Below are 20,127 nucleotides of genomic sequence, written 5' to 3'. Positions count from 1 at the left end.
AGGGGCCGGCCCGGTGGCACAGCGGTAAGTGCACGCGTTCCGCTTCGGCAGCCCGGGGTTTGCCGGTTCGGTTCCCGCGTGCGGGCATGGCACTGCTTGGCAAGCCATGCTGTGGTAGGCGTCCCACATACAAAGCAGAGGAAGATGGGCATGGATGTTAGCTCAGGGCCAGGCTTCCTCAGCAAAAAGAGGAGGATTGGCAGCAGTTAGCTTAGGGCTAATCTTCCTCAAAAAGAAAAAAAAAATTAAAAAGAGAACTACCATATAACCAGCAATTCCACTTCTGGGTATTTATCCGCAGAAAACCAAAACACTAACTCAAAAGGATACATGCACCCCCATGCTCACTGCAGCATTATTTACAATAGCCAAGATATGTAAACAACCTATGTGTCCATTGATAGATGAATGAAACTGTGGTTCATATATACAATGAAATATTATTCAGCCATAAAAGAAATGAAATCTTGCCATTTGTGACCTTATGCTAAGTGAAATATCAGACAGAGAAAGACAAATACCATATAATCTCTCTTATGTGTGGAATCTAAAAACATATATAAATAAATAAAGCAAGCTCATAGATACAGAGAACAGATTGTTGGTTACCAGAGGCTGGGGGTGGGAGTGGGAGAAATGGATGAACCGTTTTTGTTTTTGTTTAAATAAATTGAATTTAAAAAAGAAGTTTTGAATTCAAATACATGAACAATAGTTGTGAATGATTTATGTGCACTTGAGAAGAAAGTGTAATTCCTTGTCCTGCTTACTAGGTTCTTATCACTTGACAGCCTAGTTTACATTATATATTGTTTTATTCAGCTCCATATTTTTAAAATCAGCTTTTTGTTTACTTGCTTTGCCATATCCTGATAGCAGAGTGTTGACACTCCAATCACATTATACAGCAAACCTTTGATATGTGAGGAATACATCCCAAGCCATGCATCCTGAGACTGTTTGATTTTCATCCGTAAGTGCAGTAAAGGTATAACTGAAAATTTCAAGTTTTCCTTTCACATCCTTAGTAGGGTCAACCACGAGTAGAGAGTGACAAAACTAAGTTTACATTTTGATATGGTTCAGTTCATTCACTAGCTAAATCACTTGTTTTGGCAGAATTAGAAATTGCCCCCATGTCATGGACCTTCAACAATAATTTCTCAAGCACCCACAATGAAGCAGGCGCTGGGCTAAGGGGTGAGGATAGAGAGCTGAGCTACACACTTGTAGCCCCTGTGCTCGTGAAGCTTCAATGCAGTGAAGCACACTTGCAGATTATTGAAGCTATATTAAACCCGTAAATCCCAAAGTTCTACTCTATGTTTAATTTTTTCCTTGAACTTCTTTTTTCAGTTTTTCTGTTATGTGGTTTTATGCTATCTTATTTAGCTTATTATACTTTCATTGTATATCATACTTTGGACCTAAATGCCCTGACTTTATCTATCTCTTTGGTGCCTTTCTTTTATGAAATCACCTATGAAACCCCTTCTTTCCTTCTGGGAAATATATATTCGGTGGCTATCACATGCCAGGCACTGCTTTAGACATTGGGAATGTTGTGACAAGTAAGAAACAGTTTCTGTTCTCAAGAAGCTCTCAAACGAGTAGGAAAGACTCACCTAGAAGCAAATAATTATGCTGGAATATAATGTGTTAAGCACCACAGTAGAGTCATCAAAAGGCTATGGAAGAATGGAGGAAGGGGTTATTAATTCTTCCTGGTGAAGGCTTCACTGAGAACGTGATATTTGATGCGGGCTTAAAAGATGAATAGGCTTTACCATGTAGAGAGAACATGTACAAAGTCAAAGAAATGTGAACATGTTCAGAAAACATGAAGTAGGCCAATGTACTGCTTTATTTAGATCATGATAGGGAGTGACTGGAGGTTAAGAGGGGCCAGACTGCGAACGGCCTTTTTTGGCCTTCATGTTGGACTAATCAACTATTATGTGTATGGAGAGGTGTTAAACTCCCTGACTGATAGCCTGGGTCCAAAAATCTTTGACAGAGTACAGCTCTTCCCTCTGCAGGGCAGCCCTCTGGATATCACTGAAGGACTCTGCTCACTTTTTGTCTCCATGATTACCTCAGACAGATCCCTGGCCATTTGGTCCACTGGGGTCACCATCCTGGCCACTCTTTGGAAATATTCCTTCCTGTTCTCACATTCTGCGATTAAGTCCTACTGATTAGTTCCCTTGATGACCACCACGTACGAAGTCACTGTGACATCCAGAGTGTGGAGCAAAAGCTTAGAGTATTAGAGTGTCTCAAAAATACTTAGAGGGGAGGAGGAGAAAGAGGGAGGGCAAGAGATTGCATTGTGGGGTAGAAAGTGATGGTGAGAAGAAAAGATACAAGGGGAATAAATTTTTGAGGAGGATCAAGTGGCCAATGCTAACGGGAAGGCAAAGGCTGAAACTGCAGTCCACTTCTGCTTTCACTCTTCCAGGTGTAGCCTCATTCCCATGTGTGCCCTTGAGACTCTTCTGGAAAAATGCTGCTCTTGTTGCCCCTTCCTGGACAACCAGGACAGGTGGGCACTATTCAAATCCAATTCCCCTTTTACTCAATTACCTTCTGATCACCCCCTGTGAGGTTTTGACCCACCCAGTGGGCCCCAATGACTCCTACCAAGGCTTCTCCCAATCTGATAGGCCCCCAAATCAAATCAGCCACCTTCATGATATTACCAGCAGCCTTCTCTGCCATGCTAAGGAGTTTAAATTTTGTCCTGTAGACCAGCATTTACAAGACTGTATTTAGAGGCACTCCAGATATTCCATGAGAAAGTAATAGGTGTTATGTAAACAAGGGTTCTGTTGTCAGATAAGTTTGGGAAACACTAAACAGTCCCTCTTAGAGAGTCACCAGTGCTCATCAGTGTAGTAAAGACTTTGAAAATATTTCATTAAATACATCTATCTAACTTTATTCAATTAAGCATCTCCCGTAGTTATTTAACCACAGAACCATTTTTTTCTGTGCAATATTTATCAACATCTGAGGAACATTGGTGGTACTGAGAACATGATTTAGGATATGCTGGTAGAAGCATTATAGGAACGATAAAGGATTTTAAGCAGAGAACTAACTAGGGGGAAGATGATTCACCTGGTATTGGGTATGTTGAGGTTAAAGTACATGTTAGAGATTGGTGAGCTGGATATACCGGTTTTGAGGGAAATTCCTTATGAGGGAAATCTGGTTTAGAAATAGATATTTGAGACCGGAAACAGTGTAAAGTGAGAGAAGAGGGTGGGACCCCACCAAAACCCAACATTTAAGGGCTAAGAAAAGGAAAAAAAGCTAGTCTAAATGGCCTTTTGTTCCCGATTTTTTCCCAGCTTTATTGAGATATCATTGATATATAACATTGTGTAAGTTTAAGGTCTATGACATGATGATTTGATAAACATATATATTGCAAAACGATTACCACAATAAGGTTAGTTAACACATCCCTCATGTCACATAATTACAATTTTTGTTTTTTGTGGTGAGAACATTGAGATCTATCCTCTCAGCCATTTTCAAATATATGATACATTATACTAAACCGTAATAACCATGCTGTACCTTAGATCCCCAGAAGTTATTCATCTTATAACTGGAAGTTTGTACCCTTTGACCAACATCTCCCCATTTCCCCCACTTGCCAGCCCCTGGCAACCACCATTCTATACTCTGTTTTTATGAGTTTGGCCTTTTTCTTAGATTCCACAGATAAGTGAGATCATACAGCTTTTGTCTTTCTTCTGACTTATTTCACTTAGAATAATGCTGTCAAGGTCCATCCATGTTGCTGCAAATGGCAGGGTTTCCTTCTTTTTTATGGCTGAATAATATTCCATTGTATCACATCTTCTTCCATTCACCTGTCAATGGACACATAGGTTGTTTCTATGTCTTGACTATTGTGAATAATGCTGCAATGAACATGGGAGTGCAGATAACTCTTTGAGATACTGATTTCATTTCCTTCACATATGCGCCCAGACATGGGATTGCTGGATCATATGGTAGTTCTATTTTTAATTTTTTGAGGAACCTCCATACTGTTTTCTATTGTGGCTGCACCAACTTACATTCCTATCAGCAGTGCACAAGGGTTCCCTTTCCTCCACATCCTTGCCAACACTTGTTACCTGCTGTCTTTTTGATAACAGCCATTGTAACAGGTGTGAGGTGATATCTCATTGTGATTTTGATTTGCATTTCCCTGATGATTAGTGACGAAGAGGATCTTTTCATGTACCTGTTGGACGTCTGGACGTCTTCTTTGGAAAAATGTCTATTTAGGTCCTCTGCCCATTTTAAAATCAGATTATTTGGTTTTTGCTATTGAGTTGTATGAGTTTCTAAATGGTCTTTTAACTTTTGGTCCCTTGCTATGCTTTTAAGTGTGTCTTTTGTTGGTTTCCTTGTGAAGGAAGAGACACCTGTGTTTTTATTTACTCTTTTAAAATTCTCAGAATACAGCTTTAAGAAAAACTTTAAAACAGAACTTAGTCAGGATTTAAAATATAAAGTACCTTCCCCACAGTAGACTCAGGGTGGTTGCAAATACCTTGGGATTATGGTGTTAGAGGACCATTGTGAGGACAAAGTGACCTATGTGAAAAGCCTCTGCCAACTTAAAAGTAATCCTGAGTAAAATGTCTTTGATCTTTCTGAAAAGCATGCTCGCTAGCTTAGTGGTGTAGACATAAGGTAAGCCTTTATATTTGGAGACAGCAGACTACCACACAAAAACTTGCACATGAATGTTTATAGCAGGATTATTCACAATAGCCAAAAAGTGAAAACCACCCAGAAATCCATCAACTGGTGGATGGATAAAGAATGTGGTGCATACATACAATGAAATATTATTCATCCAGAAAAAGAATGAAGTACTGATACATGCTACAACGTGGAGGGGTTGGGGGAGATGGGGGAATGGGGAGTGACTGCTAACGTGTACTGGGTTTCTTTCGAGGGGTGCTGAAAAATGTTCTAAAGTTAGATAATGGTCGTGGTTGTGCAATATACTAAATACAACTGAATTTTACACTTTAAATGTGCTAAATTTATGGTATGCAAAATATATCTCAATTTAAAAATGCATTAAGACAACAACCAGAGAGGGGGCTGCTCAGGCTGCCTGGCTATCATTGGAGTCTTTCAGGACCTGGGTGGGGCAGGGAGCATGCAATTGGCTGGGCTTGAGAGGACTGAGAATGCCCCATCTGAGGAATGACTGGGTGAAGCTCCTCGGGGCCAGCAACTGCAAGGGCTCTGTAGCAAGGAAGCAATTCCTAATGCCCTCCCCTGACATACCTAGCCCTCCCTCAATCCCCCTTCTCCCCCTTTTTGGTTCGCAGTAAAGGCATGTGCTCTTGGGCATGCAGCCACTTCAGTCACAGGAAAAGCAGCTTTTGGGTCTCTGAGTAGCCGTGCTGAGTTTTATGCTGCTCAAACAGTTTGTGCAGGGCATCCACATAGAGTGCATGGTATTTGTCCACCATCTCCTGGCTTGGATTTTCAATTTTGGGCACTGGCAGAGGCTCCCCAACTGCCAAGAGAGGTGGGAAAAGGGAAAGGCAAGTATTAGACTCTTCTCTTTCTTTAACCTTCTTCTCCTTCCCTGGGCCAAATCCTCTCGCATCCCATGTTAGCAGCTCCCAGCTTTTCCTCCTCTGAGACCCTCTTCTTTGGTGGGGGAGGGGAGGTTGAGGTTGAAAAAGAGCTTAGGTGGCCTTGGGGCTGAGAGCAGCACTCACCTACAGTGATGATAGGCAATGGGTATGGCAGGATCCCAGTGGAGCCTTGGCGGAAGCCTCGACCATAGATCATGCAAAAATAGAAACCAAAGATACGGCGGAAGCAGTTCTGGAACTTATGCATCCTGCTGTCTTTATGGAACAGCACCTGATCAAAGATCTCGGTTTCTCCAAAACTGAAGGTGGGAACCAGATGAGCCCTGTAGGAAAACCCCGATTTATTTCCCAAACACAGGCTAGGGTAAGAAGAACATTTGCTCATGGCCAGGCTCCCATCTATTATAAAATCCCCGTGACATAAAGCATTTTTTCTTGCACTAAATAGGGCTCCCATATTGAGTGTTTTTTGTCCTGAAATTTTCAAGGCTATCTCTAGTCCAGGATCACAAGGGCAAGATATGGGGGTGCAGAAAAGGAAAAGGAGTTTGGGCAGAGATCTCCCGAGACCTACATCATGTAAAGAAAAGCTTCCAGGAGGTGTCAAGGAGGGGAACATCTGACTCTGTTTCTACTAGCAGGAAGCACAGAGACGATGACGATGATTCTGCCCAGATGTGTATATATGACATGTCCCTCACCCACAGGGACTATGTATAAGGTAATTCTGTCCTTGAGTCTTGGAATTAGAGCAGAGAAAGGTTGTTTCCCTCCCACAGGCCGTGGGAATTCACCCTGACAGTGCCCTAGGGAGAGAAACAGGCTCCTTAAGTCTTCCTGTGAGAGAAGAGTAAAGAGAACACAGTCTCTCTCATTCAACTCTTTGTGAGTTACTAATAATGATCTCAGAATTCTGACATATGTTACCTTACTGGTTCCTCACAACAGAGACAGTGGAAGACACAGTAGGGGGTTATTTTCTTTATCTTACAGATCCAGAAGCCCAGGTTCTCAAGGGGGAAGGTCACTCAAGCAGTCAGTGAGTGGCAGGACCTGGACTAGAACCCAGGACTTCTTCCTCACAGCCCGGAACTCTCTCCTACATTATGCTCCAAACTGATGAACAAGCCACTCAGACAAGGTCCTTAGAAGAAATAGTTCCCTCTTCTCTGAGTCTGCAATAGGACAATTGTCCCTGTATCCAGTGAGCTAGCCTACTAACCTGATGGGACACCCCACAGCTCCACCCTTGGGCTCCTGCTCTTTGCCCCCACTGTTTATCCCTAAGTCAGAGTGACTAACATTTATCCATTGCTTACTGTGTGCCAGGCACTTGGTAGGTGTTACATGTGAATGAATTCATTTAAACCCCACAATAATCCTACGAAGTAGGTACCATTATTAGTAGCCACATTATGAAGATGCAAACACCAAGGCTCAGAACGGTTGAGTAACCTGTCCCAGAGTGCACGGTAAGTCATGGGGCCAGGATTTTAAATCAGGCCCCTGACTCCAGAGCCTACGTGCATACTCACCATACTGTACTCCCTCTTGAACTTACCATTAACAGACAGATGTAGATATCAATGTTGATAGAGATAATGTGAGAGTCATCTATATACTAAGGGAGCCCTGGCTGATAATGAATCAGGAACCCCCCCCCCCCCGATAATGAAGAATCTGGGTTTCTGGTTTGGCCTCCTGGGAACTTGTTCAGCTAGCTCAGAAGGAGTGGCTAACCTAAACCTTTTTGGAAATCCTAAGGTCATCTCTGCTACTTACTAGGTAGTTCTATGAGGTCAAGATTCATGTCTGATTCATCTTGGCATCGCCAACCAGGTCATGCTGCTTAAAGAAGGCCACCCCCTCTGCCGTGGGAGGAACACCTACCCATGCTGGAGCGCTGTGCGCACAAACCCCTTGCGCTTCTGGAGGATGAGGGTGGTGGTGTTGGGCACACTTTGCAGGGCCTCTCCCACCCCTCCCACTACAATGCCCACGAGGTTGCCAGTGCCGTGGCTCAGCAGGTGATCGATAGCTGACTGACTCACAGAGCACACACCTGGAGAGAATCAAGGAGCAGAGAGAGGAGCAAAATGATCAGGAGAGGAGAAAATGGCTGAGAGGGAACACCCTCTGCTCTACTCCTCACTGGCTTGTTTGTGTTCCCTCTTTCCCATGGGTCCTAGGAGGAGGGTCAATGAGATGGGGCAAAGGGTATGGAGAAGAGAAGGCTGTGGGCAAACACAACACGTTTCACTTTGAGGCAATATCTCCACTTCTCAGGAGGCACTGGGTTGAAACAACAATAGAAAGGTTTTCAGTGGGATGGGTAACCAGAGGACTTTCTGAATCCCAACAATAATTCTACCCTTTTCTTTTCTTCTATTGCCATTAACAGCAACAGCTTTTATTTATTGAGCACATACTCTGTGGAAGGCACTATATTGAACACTTGTATTACCTCATTTACTCATCACATCACATCTGAGATTGGACTATTATCATCAGCACTACTTTACGGATGAGGAAACTGAGACCAATAGAGGCTCAGTAGTTTGCCCATGACTGCATAGTAAGTGGCAGAGCCAGGACTCAAACCCAGGCAATTTAGCTCCAGAACATATGCTTCTAATCACTATGCTATGATGATGGGGGGTGGGGGAGAAAGGGTGAGATGGGATTGAGAGGTAGGGGATGTGGCTTAAAAGGGTGCATCTCCAAGCAGAGGAATGAGCCAGAAGCTCCAGGAAGTATGGTCAGAAGCACCTTTGGCCATGATGTAGTCTCTAATAAGGGGGATCTTGAAGAACCAGGACAGTGTGGCCAAGTGGGGAGTGATGCCTGGAAAGATCTTCGAGAAGCCTGTGGCCTCAGTGCAGAAGTTGCAGAAGGCGCCAAAGGTCAAGATGCCATGGGGGTGAACACCCATGAGGTAGTTGTGCTTAGGTGACAGGTCTTTAGTCTTCAGCATCTGCAGCCATGGAGAGAAACACCAGAGGTGGTGAAATGAGATCACGTGGGGAGGCAAGGGGGAAGACACTTCAGGGATCAGGACATTCTCTAAAGGGGAGCTTTTCAACAGATAGGCCATAAGTGTGTTTCAGGGGGCTGAGATAGGGTCCTCAACCTCTGGGAAACCAGGCAGGGTTTAGAGCAGCTAGAGCTGCTGGGCCTCTTGCCTGTGGTTGCAAGTAGTCTCAGCCACTCTGTTAGAGCACTTTATGCATGGTATCGTCTTCTACGACTGCAGTTATGTGAGAAAGGTCAGTGAGCTCTGCTCTAAAAATAGGGGCAGTGTTTCTTGTCTACTCCAGAGTGCTCAGAGGATCAACATTGCAGTACATTTCTGAACCTCTTCCTGGTGCTTTCTCCCCCAATGCCCCTCCCAATGTCTGCATAAGTAACTTTTATTGAACTTTGAAAAACCCTGCTTCGATATCACCATGTCTGTGAAGCCTTTCCTTACCCCTCATCTGAACTACTTGTGTACCTTGTACCAAACCACAAATATGTACTCGTCTGTCCTCCCCATTAGATGTGAGCTCCTTGATGGCAGAGGTCACATCCTACTCACTTCTCTGTCCCCCAAACATGGTACAGAGTAGACTTTCAATCAATGTTTTTTAAACTGCGCTGAACTATATTCGTGTTTTTGCCTGCGTCATCTGGTAGGTCAGGCCAAAGGTGTCCAAAGTGTCCTAGCAGAGCAGTGAGTGCCCAGTGGCAATGCTGAGTCCTGAAGTATGTCCAGCCTGCACTAAGACTTCTCCGGGATACTCGTTATGGACAACCCTAGTCCTTTGGCACAAGTGCTCAATATTTTGGGAACTACGAGGGACTCTGGGGAAGAGACACTTACTGTAATGGGGAAATAGTCCCTGAAGTGGGTCCAAATACACCAGTTCCTTACCCAGGCCGAACGCCTGCCACCTGAAACAGAAATATCAGCAGGAGATGGTGTCTGTGTGTGCCAACCCCACCCCTGCCGCTCACCCGGGGCTTCCCTAGCAGCATGGAGGGACCAGGGCTCTACTAGAGAGGTGGAAAAGGAAGAGACCCCAGGACAGTTCCAGTTGGCTCAGCCCCTGTGGCTCTCAGAACCTGATTCAGAGGCCTGTGCCACAGTGAGTGGGACTCCCTGGTTACAGGTTAAGGTGGAACATTCTTAGGCCCTGTTCTTTCTAGGTCCATGAGTCTTACCTCGTTCTGGGGTCTTCCAGTCCAGGAAAAGCCAGGTAAAGTAAAGGGCTGGTAGCAGCCACAGGGATGTAAGCAGCAGGTAAATGAACAATGGCTGCAAGATCCAAACTGATGAGGGAGCAGGTCAGACCAAATTTGTGCTACCAGCAGAACTTGACCGTATCTAGCCCCATTAAGAGCCCTCCAAACCACCCAAGCTTCTGGTCTTGGACTTTTGCGTAATCCAACTCCTGCGCATCCATCACCCATGTCCACTTCTCCTTCAAACATTTCCTCTATCATCTACCATATTTCTCCACTTACCTGTCATCCCCGTCCACCTATCTCCCTGCCTGCTCACCATCCCTCTATGCCTGCTCCTTGCCTGCCAGGAGCTTTTTCCCCCTGCTCCCATTTGTCCACCATCTTTTCCCTCCCTATCCATCATCCCTGAACCCTTGTTAAATCACCAGCCCACCCTCCCTTGCCCATATACTACCCATATTTCCCCACACCCCGCCCACACAGCATCTGCATCCCTCTACTGTTTCCCATCCACCATTCTTGTCCTCTTACCCATTCGCCATTTCTTTCATTATCTCTGTCTCCCCCAAGTCTATCACCACCCTCCTCCCAGAATGGAAAACTCCATGGTTCAAACACAGGCTATACTTCTCTAAGTCTGTAATGCTAATGTTTCTTCTGTCCCACTCCCCATGCTTCCTTATGATCATAGACGTATCATACCTATTCCCTGGGCCTCACTTCCCCTCTCCAGATAGTGGGGATTAGGAAGTGACCAAAATTAGCTAGATCTACTCAAATCTATCATGACTGTTCCATCCCGCTGCCTGTCCTCACTGGCCCCTGGAGCTCTATCTCTTCCTTCCCCAGGGTCCTCCTGAAACTTGAGACTCCTTGGCTTCACTCTGTGCTACTATCTGAGATGATCAAAAGCCAGAGATGAGACTTCCCATAAGCATAAAAACTGCCCCAGGTCTGGCCCTGGCCTCTGACTCTGGCTTCTTGCCATGCACTCTTGGATCGGTACTCACACAAGACAATGTAGCTCAAGGGCCACTGCACAACTGTTAGAGTCTGGAAGTGCTTAGGCTGCTTGAAATAAGGCATGGTGCCCAGGAGCCTGAGGAAGGTGAAGATCTCAGAACAGTGTTCCAACCAAAGATGACACCAGCCTCTGGAAGCTTCGCTCAATCGTGAACGCATATGATTATGAGGCTTTTCACCTGTCCTCTCCCTTCCTTGCCCTGCCCAACACCCACCACCCACCCACTGCAGGGGGCAGGCTCTGGAGTACCAAGGACTGCCCCATAGGTCTGAGTCCTGGGCTCTGCCCATTTGCCCTTTGACTCTCTTTCCTGGAATTATTAGGACATCAGGATGGAGAAAGGTAAGAAGGACTGCCATCCAGTTCTAGAGACCCAGAGATCCAGCCGCTCTGAGACTACAGGGATTGTGACCTCAGGGAGATGGCTGGTGGGAAAGGAGCTCTGGGGGTTTGTGGGATGGAGAGCACCTGGGGTTAGGTGTCTGTTGAGACTGTTGCTTTGAGGCAGCGTGGTTTGGCACTGTCCCCTTCTTTTAACTTTCTATTATAAAAATTTCCAAACACACATAAAACTAGAGAAAGCAACAAAGTTTCATCATTGTGTTCATGTTTTGTGTTCATCCTCAAATTATTAACATTTTGCCATACTTATTTCATCTCTCTCCTCATTCGTTTTTTTGGGGGGTTAGTATTTTAAAGCAATTCTAACTCATCATGTCATTTCACCTCTAAACACTTTACTATATATCTACAGAAATATGGATTTTTCTTCCATAATACTAATGCCACTATGACTCTTAACAAATTCAATAATTCTCTAATAATATCTAAATTCCAGTCCATATTCAAACGTCTTTTTATTGTTGGTTAATTTTGAATCAGGATCCAAACAAGGTCCACTGATTGTAGTTGGATGTTATGTCTCTTAAGTCTATCTCTCTCTCTTTAATTTTTCATTTAAAATAAAACCCAGATACAGAAAACCACCTAAAACAAATGTATGGTTTGAGGGGCCGGCCCCGTGGCCGAGTGTTTAAGTTCGCATGCTCCGCTTCGGCGGCCCAGGGTTTCGCTGGTTTGGGTCCTGAGCGTGGGCATGGCACTGCTCATCAGGCCACGCTGAGGCAGCGTCCCACATGCCACAACTGGAAGGACCCACAACTAAGAATACACAACCATGTACCGGGGGGCTTTGGGGAGAAAAAGGAAAAATAAAATCTTTAAAAAAAAATGTATGGTTTGATGAATTATTATAAGACAAACACCTTGGAACCACCATTAGGTCAAGAAATAGAACTTTTCCATCCACCCGAGAAGCCTCTCCATGTTCCCCATTCCATCCATAACCCGCCTCTTCCTCCCAAAGTAACCATTATCCTGACACTTAGATACATCTTTTCCTTGCATTTCTACGCATTTCTATTCATTCCCAAAGTACTTCTCTAATGACTATGGTTTAGTGTTACCCATTAAAAAATTGATATGTCCCTTAAATTTTCTCTTTTTCAAACTTTTTATTTTGGAACAATTCTAAATGTATAGGAGAGTTGCAAAGATAGCACGGAGAGTTCCCCGTATCCTTCTCCCAGCTTCCTCTCATGCTAACATCTTACAGAACCATGGGACAGTTGTCACAGTAAGAAACCAATACTGGTCCATTACTGTTAACTTAACTCCAGACTTTATTTGAATCTCACCAGTTTTTTCTACTAATGTCCATTTTCTGTTTCAGGATTCCATCAGGTCCCGCATTGTATTTAATCATCATGTCTCCTTAGTCTCCTCCAATCTGTGACAGTTTCTTGGTCTTCCCTTGTCTTTCATGATCTTGGCACTTTTGAAGAGTTTAAGTCTATTTTAATGTACAGGTTGTCCCTCCATCCTTTTCTTTTCCTGATGATTTATCTGTTGAAGAACCCATGGCATTTGACCTGGAGAATTTCCCACAGCCTGGACCGTGCTTACCTTGTGCTTCAGCAGGTTCCTCTGTATTTCCCACAGATTGGCAGCTGGATTCAAAGACCAGATCAAACTCAGGTTTCAGGCCTTTGGTAAGATCTTAATTTCTTTTTAATATCGAGCACTCTCCCTTCCTACCTTCCTTCTTTTCCCCATGCCACTGACCTGTTGAGGACTGTTCTCCCTTGGAGTAATCCAGTCTTCCAGGCCTCAGTACCCGCTCCCAGGAGCAGAGGTGGGGGTGTGGAACCTGGTTCCTCGGCGAGTCCCAAATACAGACCAAAGTGAGAGGGGGAAGCAAGCCCTCATTCCTCTCTCTAATTCCTGCCTCTTACCTTGTTTTAACTTTATGCGCATTGTAAGCAAATTGAGTTGTGGGTTTTTTGGTTGTTTTTTGCACCTGAAGATTGTATCCTTCTAAAGGGGTAGGGACCATATCTTATCTGTCAGTGCCTCTGCTCCTAATGCCTGGAAAGCCCTAGTACTGAATCAATGATCAGTAAGTGAGTGTCTTAGTTTGAGGTCTGTGATCAGGATGGTTCTGGGGACTTGAGTGGGGGACAAGAGACTATACAGAAATAAAGGACAAGGGATACAATACAAAGGGGGAGAAGAAGACTGAGAGAAAGGAAGGCAGATGCTGACCTTTGAGACAGTTTGGCAAAAGACAAAGTTCTTCTATTTTGCCTCCCCTACACTGGGAGGGCCCTCCCTATTCCAGATCCTCCTGCTGATTGGACGCCGGGCTGGCCCTGGAACAAATGTTAGCACTCAGGTATTTCAGCATCTCCACCCTACTCAAGTGTTGACATCCCTCTGGTGAGGGTGGGGACTAGCCCCTGGCAATATGAGGGAGATTAGCATTCCATCTTTCCATAATAGAATTTTCTGGACCTTCCTCAACTCCCTCTCCAATTTCTCTCACCCTTGCAAATTGTCTTCTCCAGGACTTCTCCTGGGTTAACTTTTAATAATGTGTGCATTTGCGGTTGTTCCCCTGTATTTCCTCATGCCTCCCTGAAAAAAGGGAGGAAAGTTGTTGAGAAGACACCCAAGCTACAGAGAGTTGATCTGTACACATGTTTTCCCTTCTAGCAGCAGATCCCATCCCTTGCTTTAGTATTTTAATGTTTAAAATGTCATAGACTTCCACATGATAATAGTTGTATTTTTAATATCTATTGATTGAGAAATATATAATAAACTAAGGCATTATGGGTGTACATCATGAAATTTGAAAAAAACATACGTGGAAGCATATTATTTATTTATTGTAGACAATGCTTGTGCCCTGTAGGAATTTCCAGAACCCTTGTAATAAAGTTACTCCCCCTACTCCCCAGAGGTTTGCTGCCAACAAGGTGGAAACAATGGTTTGTTTACTTTTTTCAAAATGGAATTGATTTATTGTTTTTCCTGATTATAAAAATAATCCATGTGGGGCCAGCAGCGTGGCCAAGTGGTTAAGTTCACAGGCTCTGCTTTGGCAGCCCGGGATTCACTGGTTTGAATCTACAGACCACTCATCAAGCCATGCTGTGGCAATGTCCTACATAGAAGAACTAGAATGACCTACAGCTAGGATATACAACTATGTACTAGGGCTTCAGGGAGGAAACAAAAAATACTCCAAGTAAATCACAAAAATTTCAGACTACTCAGGAAAGCATAAAGGGAACAAAAATCACTCATAATCTCACCACCACTGTTAAGTGATAGCATCCTGGTATTTCTTTTTCTTGTCTTTTTCTATACAAATATGGACATAGATATAGTGTCACTGTGAAGAGTTTGGCTCTTGAGTCCAAGACACCTAAGTCTGTATCTCAGCTCTGCCGCTTAAGTGAACTCTGACAAATTTTGTTTAGTGCCGTTGAGTCGATTCTGACTCCTAGCAACCCTCTGTACAGCAGAGCGGAACCCTGCCTGGTCTTTTTGCGCCATGCTCTCACCTTCAGGTGCTATATCAGACAATGCTCCACTGCTATTCATAGGGTTTTCATAGCCATTTTTTCTGGAAGTGGGTGCTCAGGTGCTTCTTCCTAGTCTGACTTAGTCTGGAAGCTCCAGTGAAACCTGTTCACTATGGATGACCCTGCTGGTATTTGAAATGCTGGTGGCATAGCTTTCAGCATCACGGCAACACGCAGCCACCACGGTATGACAACCAACAGATGGGTGGTGTGGTTCCCTGACTGGGAAATGAACCTGGGCTGCCATGGTGAGAGCACAGAATCTTAATTGCTAGACCACCTGAGCTGGCCGTGGCAAATTATTTAACCTCTTAGTGCCTCAGTTTCCACATCCGTAAAAAGATGAGTATAATATCTACCTACATCATAGGGTTGTCACGAGGATAAAGTAATTAATGTAAAGCACTTCGCTCAATGCCTTGCTCATATTTAAAGCTCAATAAATATTAGTTATTACGTATAACCATTAACCAAAATGGAATTATATTCTATGTGCTGTTTTGTAACCCGCTTTTTCACCTAATGGTATATCATGGACATTTTTCATGTCAATGTTCTTCTGTAACATCATACATAGCATTTCATTGTGTGCATAGGCCATGATTCATTTAACCAATCTCCTGTTATGGAGGAGGCACTAATTTCTAGACATGCCTCTTTCACTAGCTGGTCAGACTTCTAGGTCTTTTAATCGTAGAGGAATGGTCACTGATCAGAAACCCTCACTTACCTGCAGCCCTTTCAGTGACACTGCTCAGTTTCCTCTCTCCTGGCAGTGTTTAGGATTTACTGGGACACTTTCTCAAGCCTCCGTTAACCTGGGTAGGGTCCAGGGACCAGGTAGCCTGGTCAGCAGAATCAACCTCTTTCTCCAAGGACAAGACTGGGTCTGAAGAAAGGGCTTGACCCTCTTCTCGAAACAGCTCGGAAAACAGGTTTCATGAAGGCCCCCCAAATTCTACTAGACCTGGCAGGGCTGCTGCGTAGACTCACCTCAGCTCAAGCTCAGGGAACATTTAAATGCAAGCCAAGTCCAGGACTGAGGTGATGTGTGGAAAAATGGAACTTGTAAGCTGTGGATCACTGACATCAGCCTGTACCCAGGAAAAACTAGGGTAAGAAATCTGTTTTATCAACATGTTGGTTTCTATGCTTTCATACTGTTTTCTTTTCTTTTTGAGAAGAAAATTAATCTAGTCTCACCTGAACTAAGAGAGGCAGAGATTGCAATTTCCTAGGCCAGGGGCTTTCTTGGTATGTAGGTGGTCCTGGCCACCATGAATTGTATCAAAGCAAATGGAGTGAGGGCCGGCCCTGTGGCTGAGTGGTTAAGTTCACGCGTTCCGCTTCGGTGGCCCAGGGTTTCGCTGGTTCGGATCCTGGGCGCCAACACGGCACCGCTCATCAGGCCATGCTGAGGCGGCATCCCACGTGCCACAACTAGAAGGACCCACAACTAAAAATACACAACTATGTACCGGGGGGCTTTGGAGAGAAAAAGGAAAAATAAAACCTTTAAAAAACAAATGGAGGGGCTGGCCTGGTGGCGCAGCGGTTAAGTGTGCACGTTCTGCTTCTCGGTGGCCTGGGGTTCGCTGGTTCGGATCCCAGGTGCGGACATGGCACCGTTTGGCAAAAAGCCATGCAGTGGTAGGCGTCCCACGTATAAAGTGGAGGAGGATGGGCATGGATGTTAGCTCAGGGCCAGTCTTCCTCAGCAAAAAGAGGAGGACTGGCAGTAGCTAGCTCAGGGCTGATCTTCCTCAAAAAAAAAAACCAAAAAACAAAAAACAAAAAAAACCCCCAAAACAAATGGAGCGATGGCCAAAAGAAAGGAAGAAACCTGGGGATGTGGGAACTGGTTGTTAGTAAGTACACTGATCCTTTCTTTTCTCTCTCTCTTTTTTTAATGTGGCCTCACAGAATTGTATTAATCATAATCTTTGGTTGATGACACGCTCTCATCATTGTCTTATAGACGTCCCTCTTCTCTATCTTTATTGATCCATATTTTTCCAGTGGGTGTTTCCTTCTTAAGCACTACACATGGGAAATACTGTCTTGCCCCTGGGTCACAATTTAGCAGCTAATTGTCTGGTCTTGGCCTTCACTTTCTTCTCAGAGACCAGAAGGTATCTTCTTAATGCTACAGCTTTGGTGATAGAGTTCTGTCCCTTATCTTCAGTCCCTGTCCTGGTAAGGATTCATCAGAGCAGCATCAAATCTTCAAGTGAGCTCCCTCACTACAGGATGTAGACAGGAAAGAGCCAAAGCAGGTCAGAGAAGAATGGACAGGTGTCAATGTTCCCCCAAGCCAATTCCATGGTCATATGGAGATCTAGAGATCAGAAACGAGTTGAAGTTCTCAGATCTGGAAAGTCAGCAAGGTGTGGAGGTCAAGTAAGAATATAGCAAAAGGCAAGGCCATTCCAAAGAGTGACACAGCCAGTGGAAACCACCCAGGCCTAGTCCTAGATCAAAGATGAGTGGAAATCAGAAAGGCAGGTGATCTTGATGTCTCTATCCGGGTGATTAGAATAATCAGACTCTTGCCATTTCCACACCTGCTTGGCATGCTGGTCTTGCCTGTCAGGGAAGGTCACTGGCCAACCCCAGCTTATCCCTCAAGTGACCCTGCCTGCCTCTGGTTCTTGGCCTATTCCTTCTATGCCTGCTTTGCATGCTAAACAACTGGATGAATTCGTGCTGTACGATGTGTGCAGAAATAGCCAAGCTGGGGGTGGCAGGTTCAAGGATTTGTTTAGTGCAGTATGATAGCTACAAGAGTGAGAACCAGAGTTTGCAAAGAAAGAATCTGTCATATCACTCAATGTGGCTGGCAAACGCTAACTGGGAAGCTGCTTCAGTTTCCCTGACGTCTTTGGACTCTGAGGGACTTAGAACCAATCAGTCTGAAGAGGAGCAGTTTATTGGCTGCAAACTCTCTGGTGCCTATGCACCCTCAAGCGATTCTTCATAACTCACATGTCCAGGCACAGGTAACAGCCCTCTCCACTGCACGGTAGTGGGGAGTTACATTTGCTTGTATTATCCTTAACCTGTTCCAAAAAATGAAACTTCGTGTATGATGAGAGAAACACCTGTCATATCACCACACCATGACCTGTTTACCTGCAGGAAACAGGGAAATCCAGGAGGGGCCAAGACCTACAAGCTGAGCCACAGGTCGCAAATTTAAATGTCTCTCGGGACCAGAGGTCCCAGAAATGAGGGAACAAGCTGAGAGTTATTTACTAGGGAATGGTGGGGATTGTGGTGACCTTGAGAGGGCACGCTCCTTTTAAAAAGGCCTTTAAAGTTAGTTTTTCCAACTTTTTCTTGTAAAACAATTCAAACATGCAGGAAAGTTGAAAGAATAGTATAATGCACACCTGTGTATCGTCCACCTCTTCAATTCAACAATTGTCAATATTTTGCATATTTATTTTATCTCTATGTGAATGTATGTATGTACATATGTATGTATGTTTTCTTTTTCTGAACCATTTCTAATTTTAAAAACAGCAATAACTGTACTGTCTAAACGTAATACAACTGCAAACAGACTTGGCCCAAGGGCTACTAATTTGTGACCATGGGGAAAGGACTGGTACGGAGGGCACAGACCAAGTGTGAGGTGCCAGGAGGAAGTCCTAGTAATCCAGTCAACATTGAAAGATCTGACATGGAACGAAGGGTGCACTAGCAGAAATAGGCATGGCCTTCCAGCTCCTCCCCAGCCTTCTTGTTTCTGAAAAGAGTATATAATCCTTTTCAGGTCAGCTAAAATTTTTCTTTGTGTTATTGTGAAATATATCATACATATAAAACAGTCGAAAGAATAGTAACCCAGCTAAAGCAATAGTATGCTTCCAGTAGCTTTGAAGGCCTCTGTGTGCCTCTCCCTAATCTCATTCCCCTCGCTCCTCCCCCACCATGAATAACTACTATACCGTTGCATTTGTCTATTATTTCCTTGATTTTATTTGTAGCTTTATCACATATGTATGTGTGTCTCCCTAAACAATAAGACATTGTCTATTTTTGCCTACTTGTGTGTGTATATATATATATATATACACATATATATAATATGATATTCCTCTGTGACTTGATTGTTTTCACTCAACACTAAGATTTTGAGATTCATCTTTGTTAAAATATGTAGCTCTGCTTTTTGTATTCCATTATATAAATATGGATGGAAGTACCATGATTTATTCATCTATGTTCTTATTGATGGACATTTGGGTTGTTTCCAGCTTGTTTTTGCTATTATGAACCATGCTTCTGGGATGGTCTTTTTTTTTTTTTAAGATTGGTACCTGAGCTAACATCTGTTGCCAATCTTCTTTTTCTTCTTCTTCTTCTTCTGCCCAGAGCCCCCCAGTACATAGTTCTATATTCTAGTTGTAGGTCCTTCTGGCTCTGCTGTGTGGGATGCCAGCTCAGCGTGGCTTGATGAGTGGTGCTAGGTCTGTGCCCAGGATCTGAACCAGTGAAACCCTGGGCTTCTGAAGCGGAGTGTGTGAACTTAACTCCTCGGCCTCGGGGCCGGCCCCCAGGACAGTCTTATACATGTCTCCCGGTGCTCTATGTGTAAAAGTTTCTCTAGGATATATGCCAGGAATGGAACTGCTGAGTCATAGGTTCTGCGCATGTTCAGTTTTACTAGGACATGCCAGATTGGTTTCCAAAGTGATCGTATCATATGCTTTCCCCAGATTGTGAGTTCACCTTGCTCCATATCCTAACACTTGGCTTTAACTGACTTTTTAATTTTTGCCGATCAGTTTAGTGCTGAACGCTACCTTATTGTGTATTTAATTTGTGTTTCCCTATTTACTAAAGAGGTTGAGCACCGGTTCGTACGTTTAAGGGCCATATCTCTTTTGAAAAATTTCTGCTTATGTCTTTTACTCATTTTCTATTGGTTGTTTTTCTCTTATTGATTTGCAGGAGCTCTTGATACAGTCCACATACTAATCCTTTGTCAATTAGATGCTGTGAGTGTCACTATACCAATTTGCAATAAGGTCCAGAGGACGTGGTCTCCAGAGCCAGACTTCCCGGGTTCAGATCCCAGCTCCACCCTTTACTAACTGATCTCAGGCAATAACCTCTCCAGGCGTCAGTTTCCTTAACCTCTCTGAGCTTCGTCTTTCTCACCTGTGGAGCACCTAACTCATAGAGTTATTGTGCCAATTATGTCAGTTAATATATATGAAATACTTAGAATGGTGCCTGGCCTATAGTAATCAACACATAGATTTCAATAGGAGGCTCCTCAAGG

At 44.1% G+C, this 20,127-nt stretch overlaps 1 protein-coding gene across 2 annotated transcripts; it reads right to left on the bottom strand.

The window, feature by feature from the left end:
• Window positions 1-3,333: 3,333 nt before the first annotated feature.
• AWAT1 (acyl-CoA wax alcohol acyltransferase 1) lies at window positions 3,334-11,185 on the bottom strand. 2 transcript variants are annotated; one of them, XM_008507290.2, is made up of 7 exons: window positions 10,889-11,185; window positions 9,855-9,962; window positions 9,514-9,584; window positions 8,421-8,625; window positions 7,542-7,713; window positions 5,775-5,974; window positions 3,334-5,566 (listed from the first exon to the last, which is right to left on the bottom strand). In XM_008507290.2, the coding sequence occupies exons 1-7, from the start codon at window positions 11,058-11,060 to the stop codon at window positions 5,412-5,414; spliced, it is 1,083 nt and encodes a 360-aa protein (XP_008505512.1). In that variant the 5' UTR covers window positions 11,061-11,185; the 3' UTR covers window positions 3,334-5,411. The 2 variants fall into 2 exon arrangements, with proteins under 2 accessions (XP_008505512.1, XP_070460028.1); XM_070603927.1 differs by having other exon boundaries at window positions 3,334-3,887.
• Window positions 11,186-20,127: the final 8,942 nt, after the last annotated feature.

The sequence above is a fragment of the Equus przewalskii genome, chromosome X, assembly GCF_037783145.1.
Source record: "Equus przewalskii isolate Varuska chromosome X, EquPr2, whole genome shotgun sequence".
Classification (NCBI taxonomy): domain Eukaryota; kingdom Metazoa; phylum Chordata; class Mammalia; order Perissodactyla; family Equidae; genus Equus; species Equus przewalskii.
The sequence above is the reverse complement of the archived record's forward strand: the minus strand, read 5'-3'. Positions and strand labels throughout refer to the sequence as shown.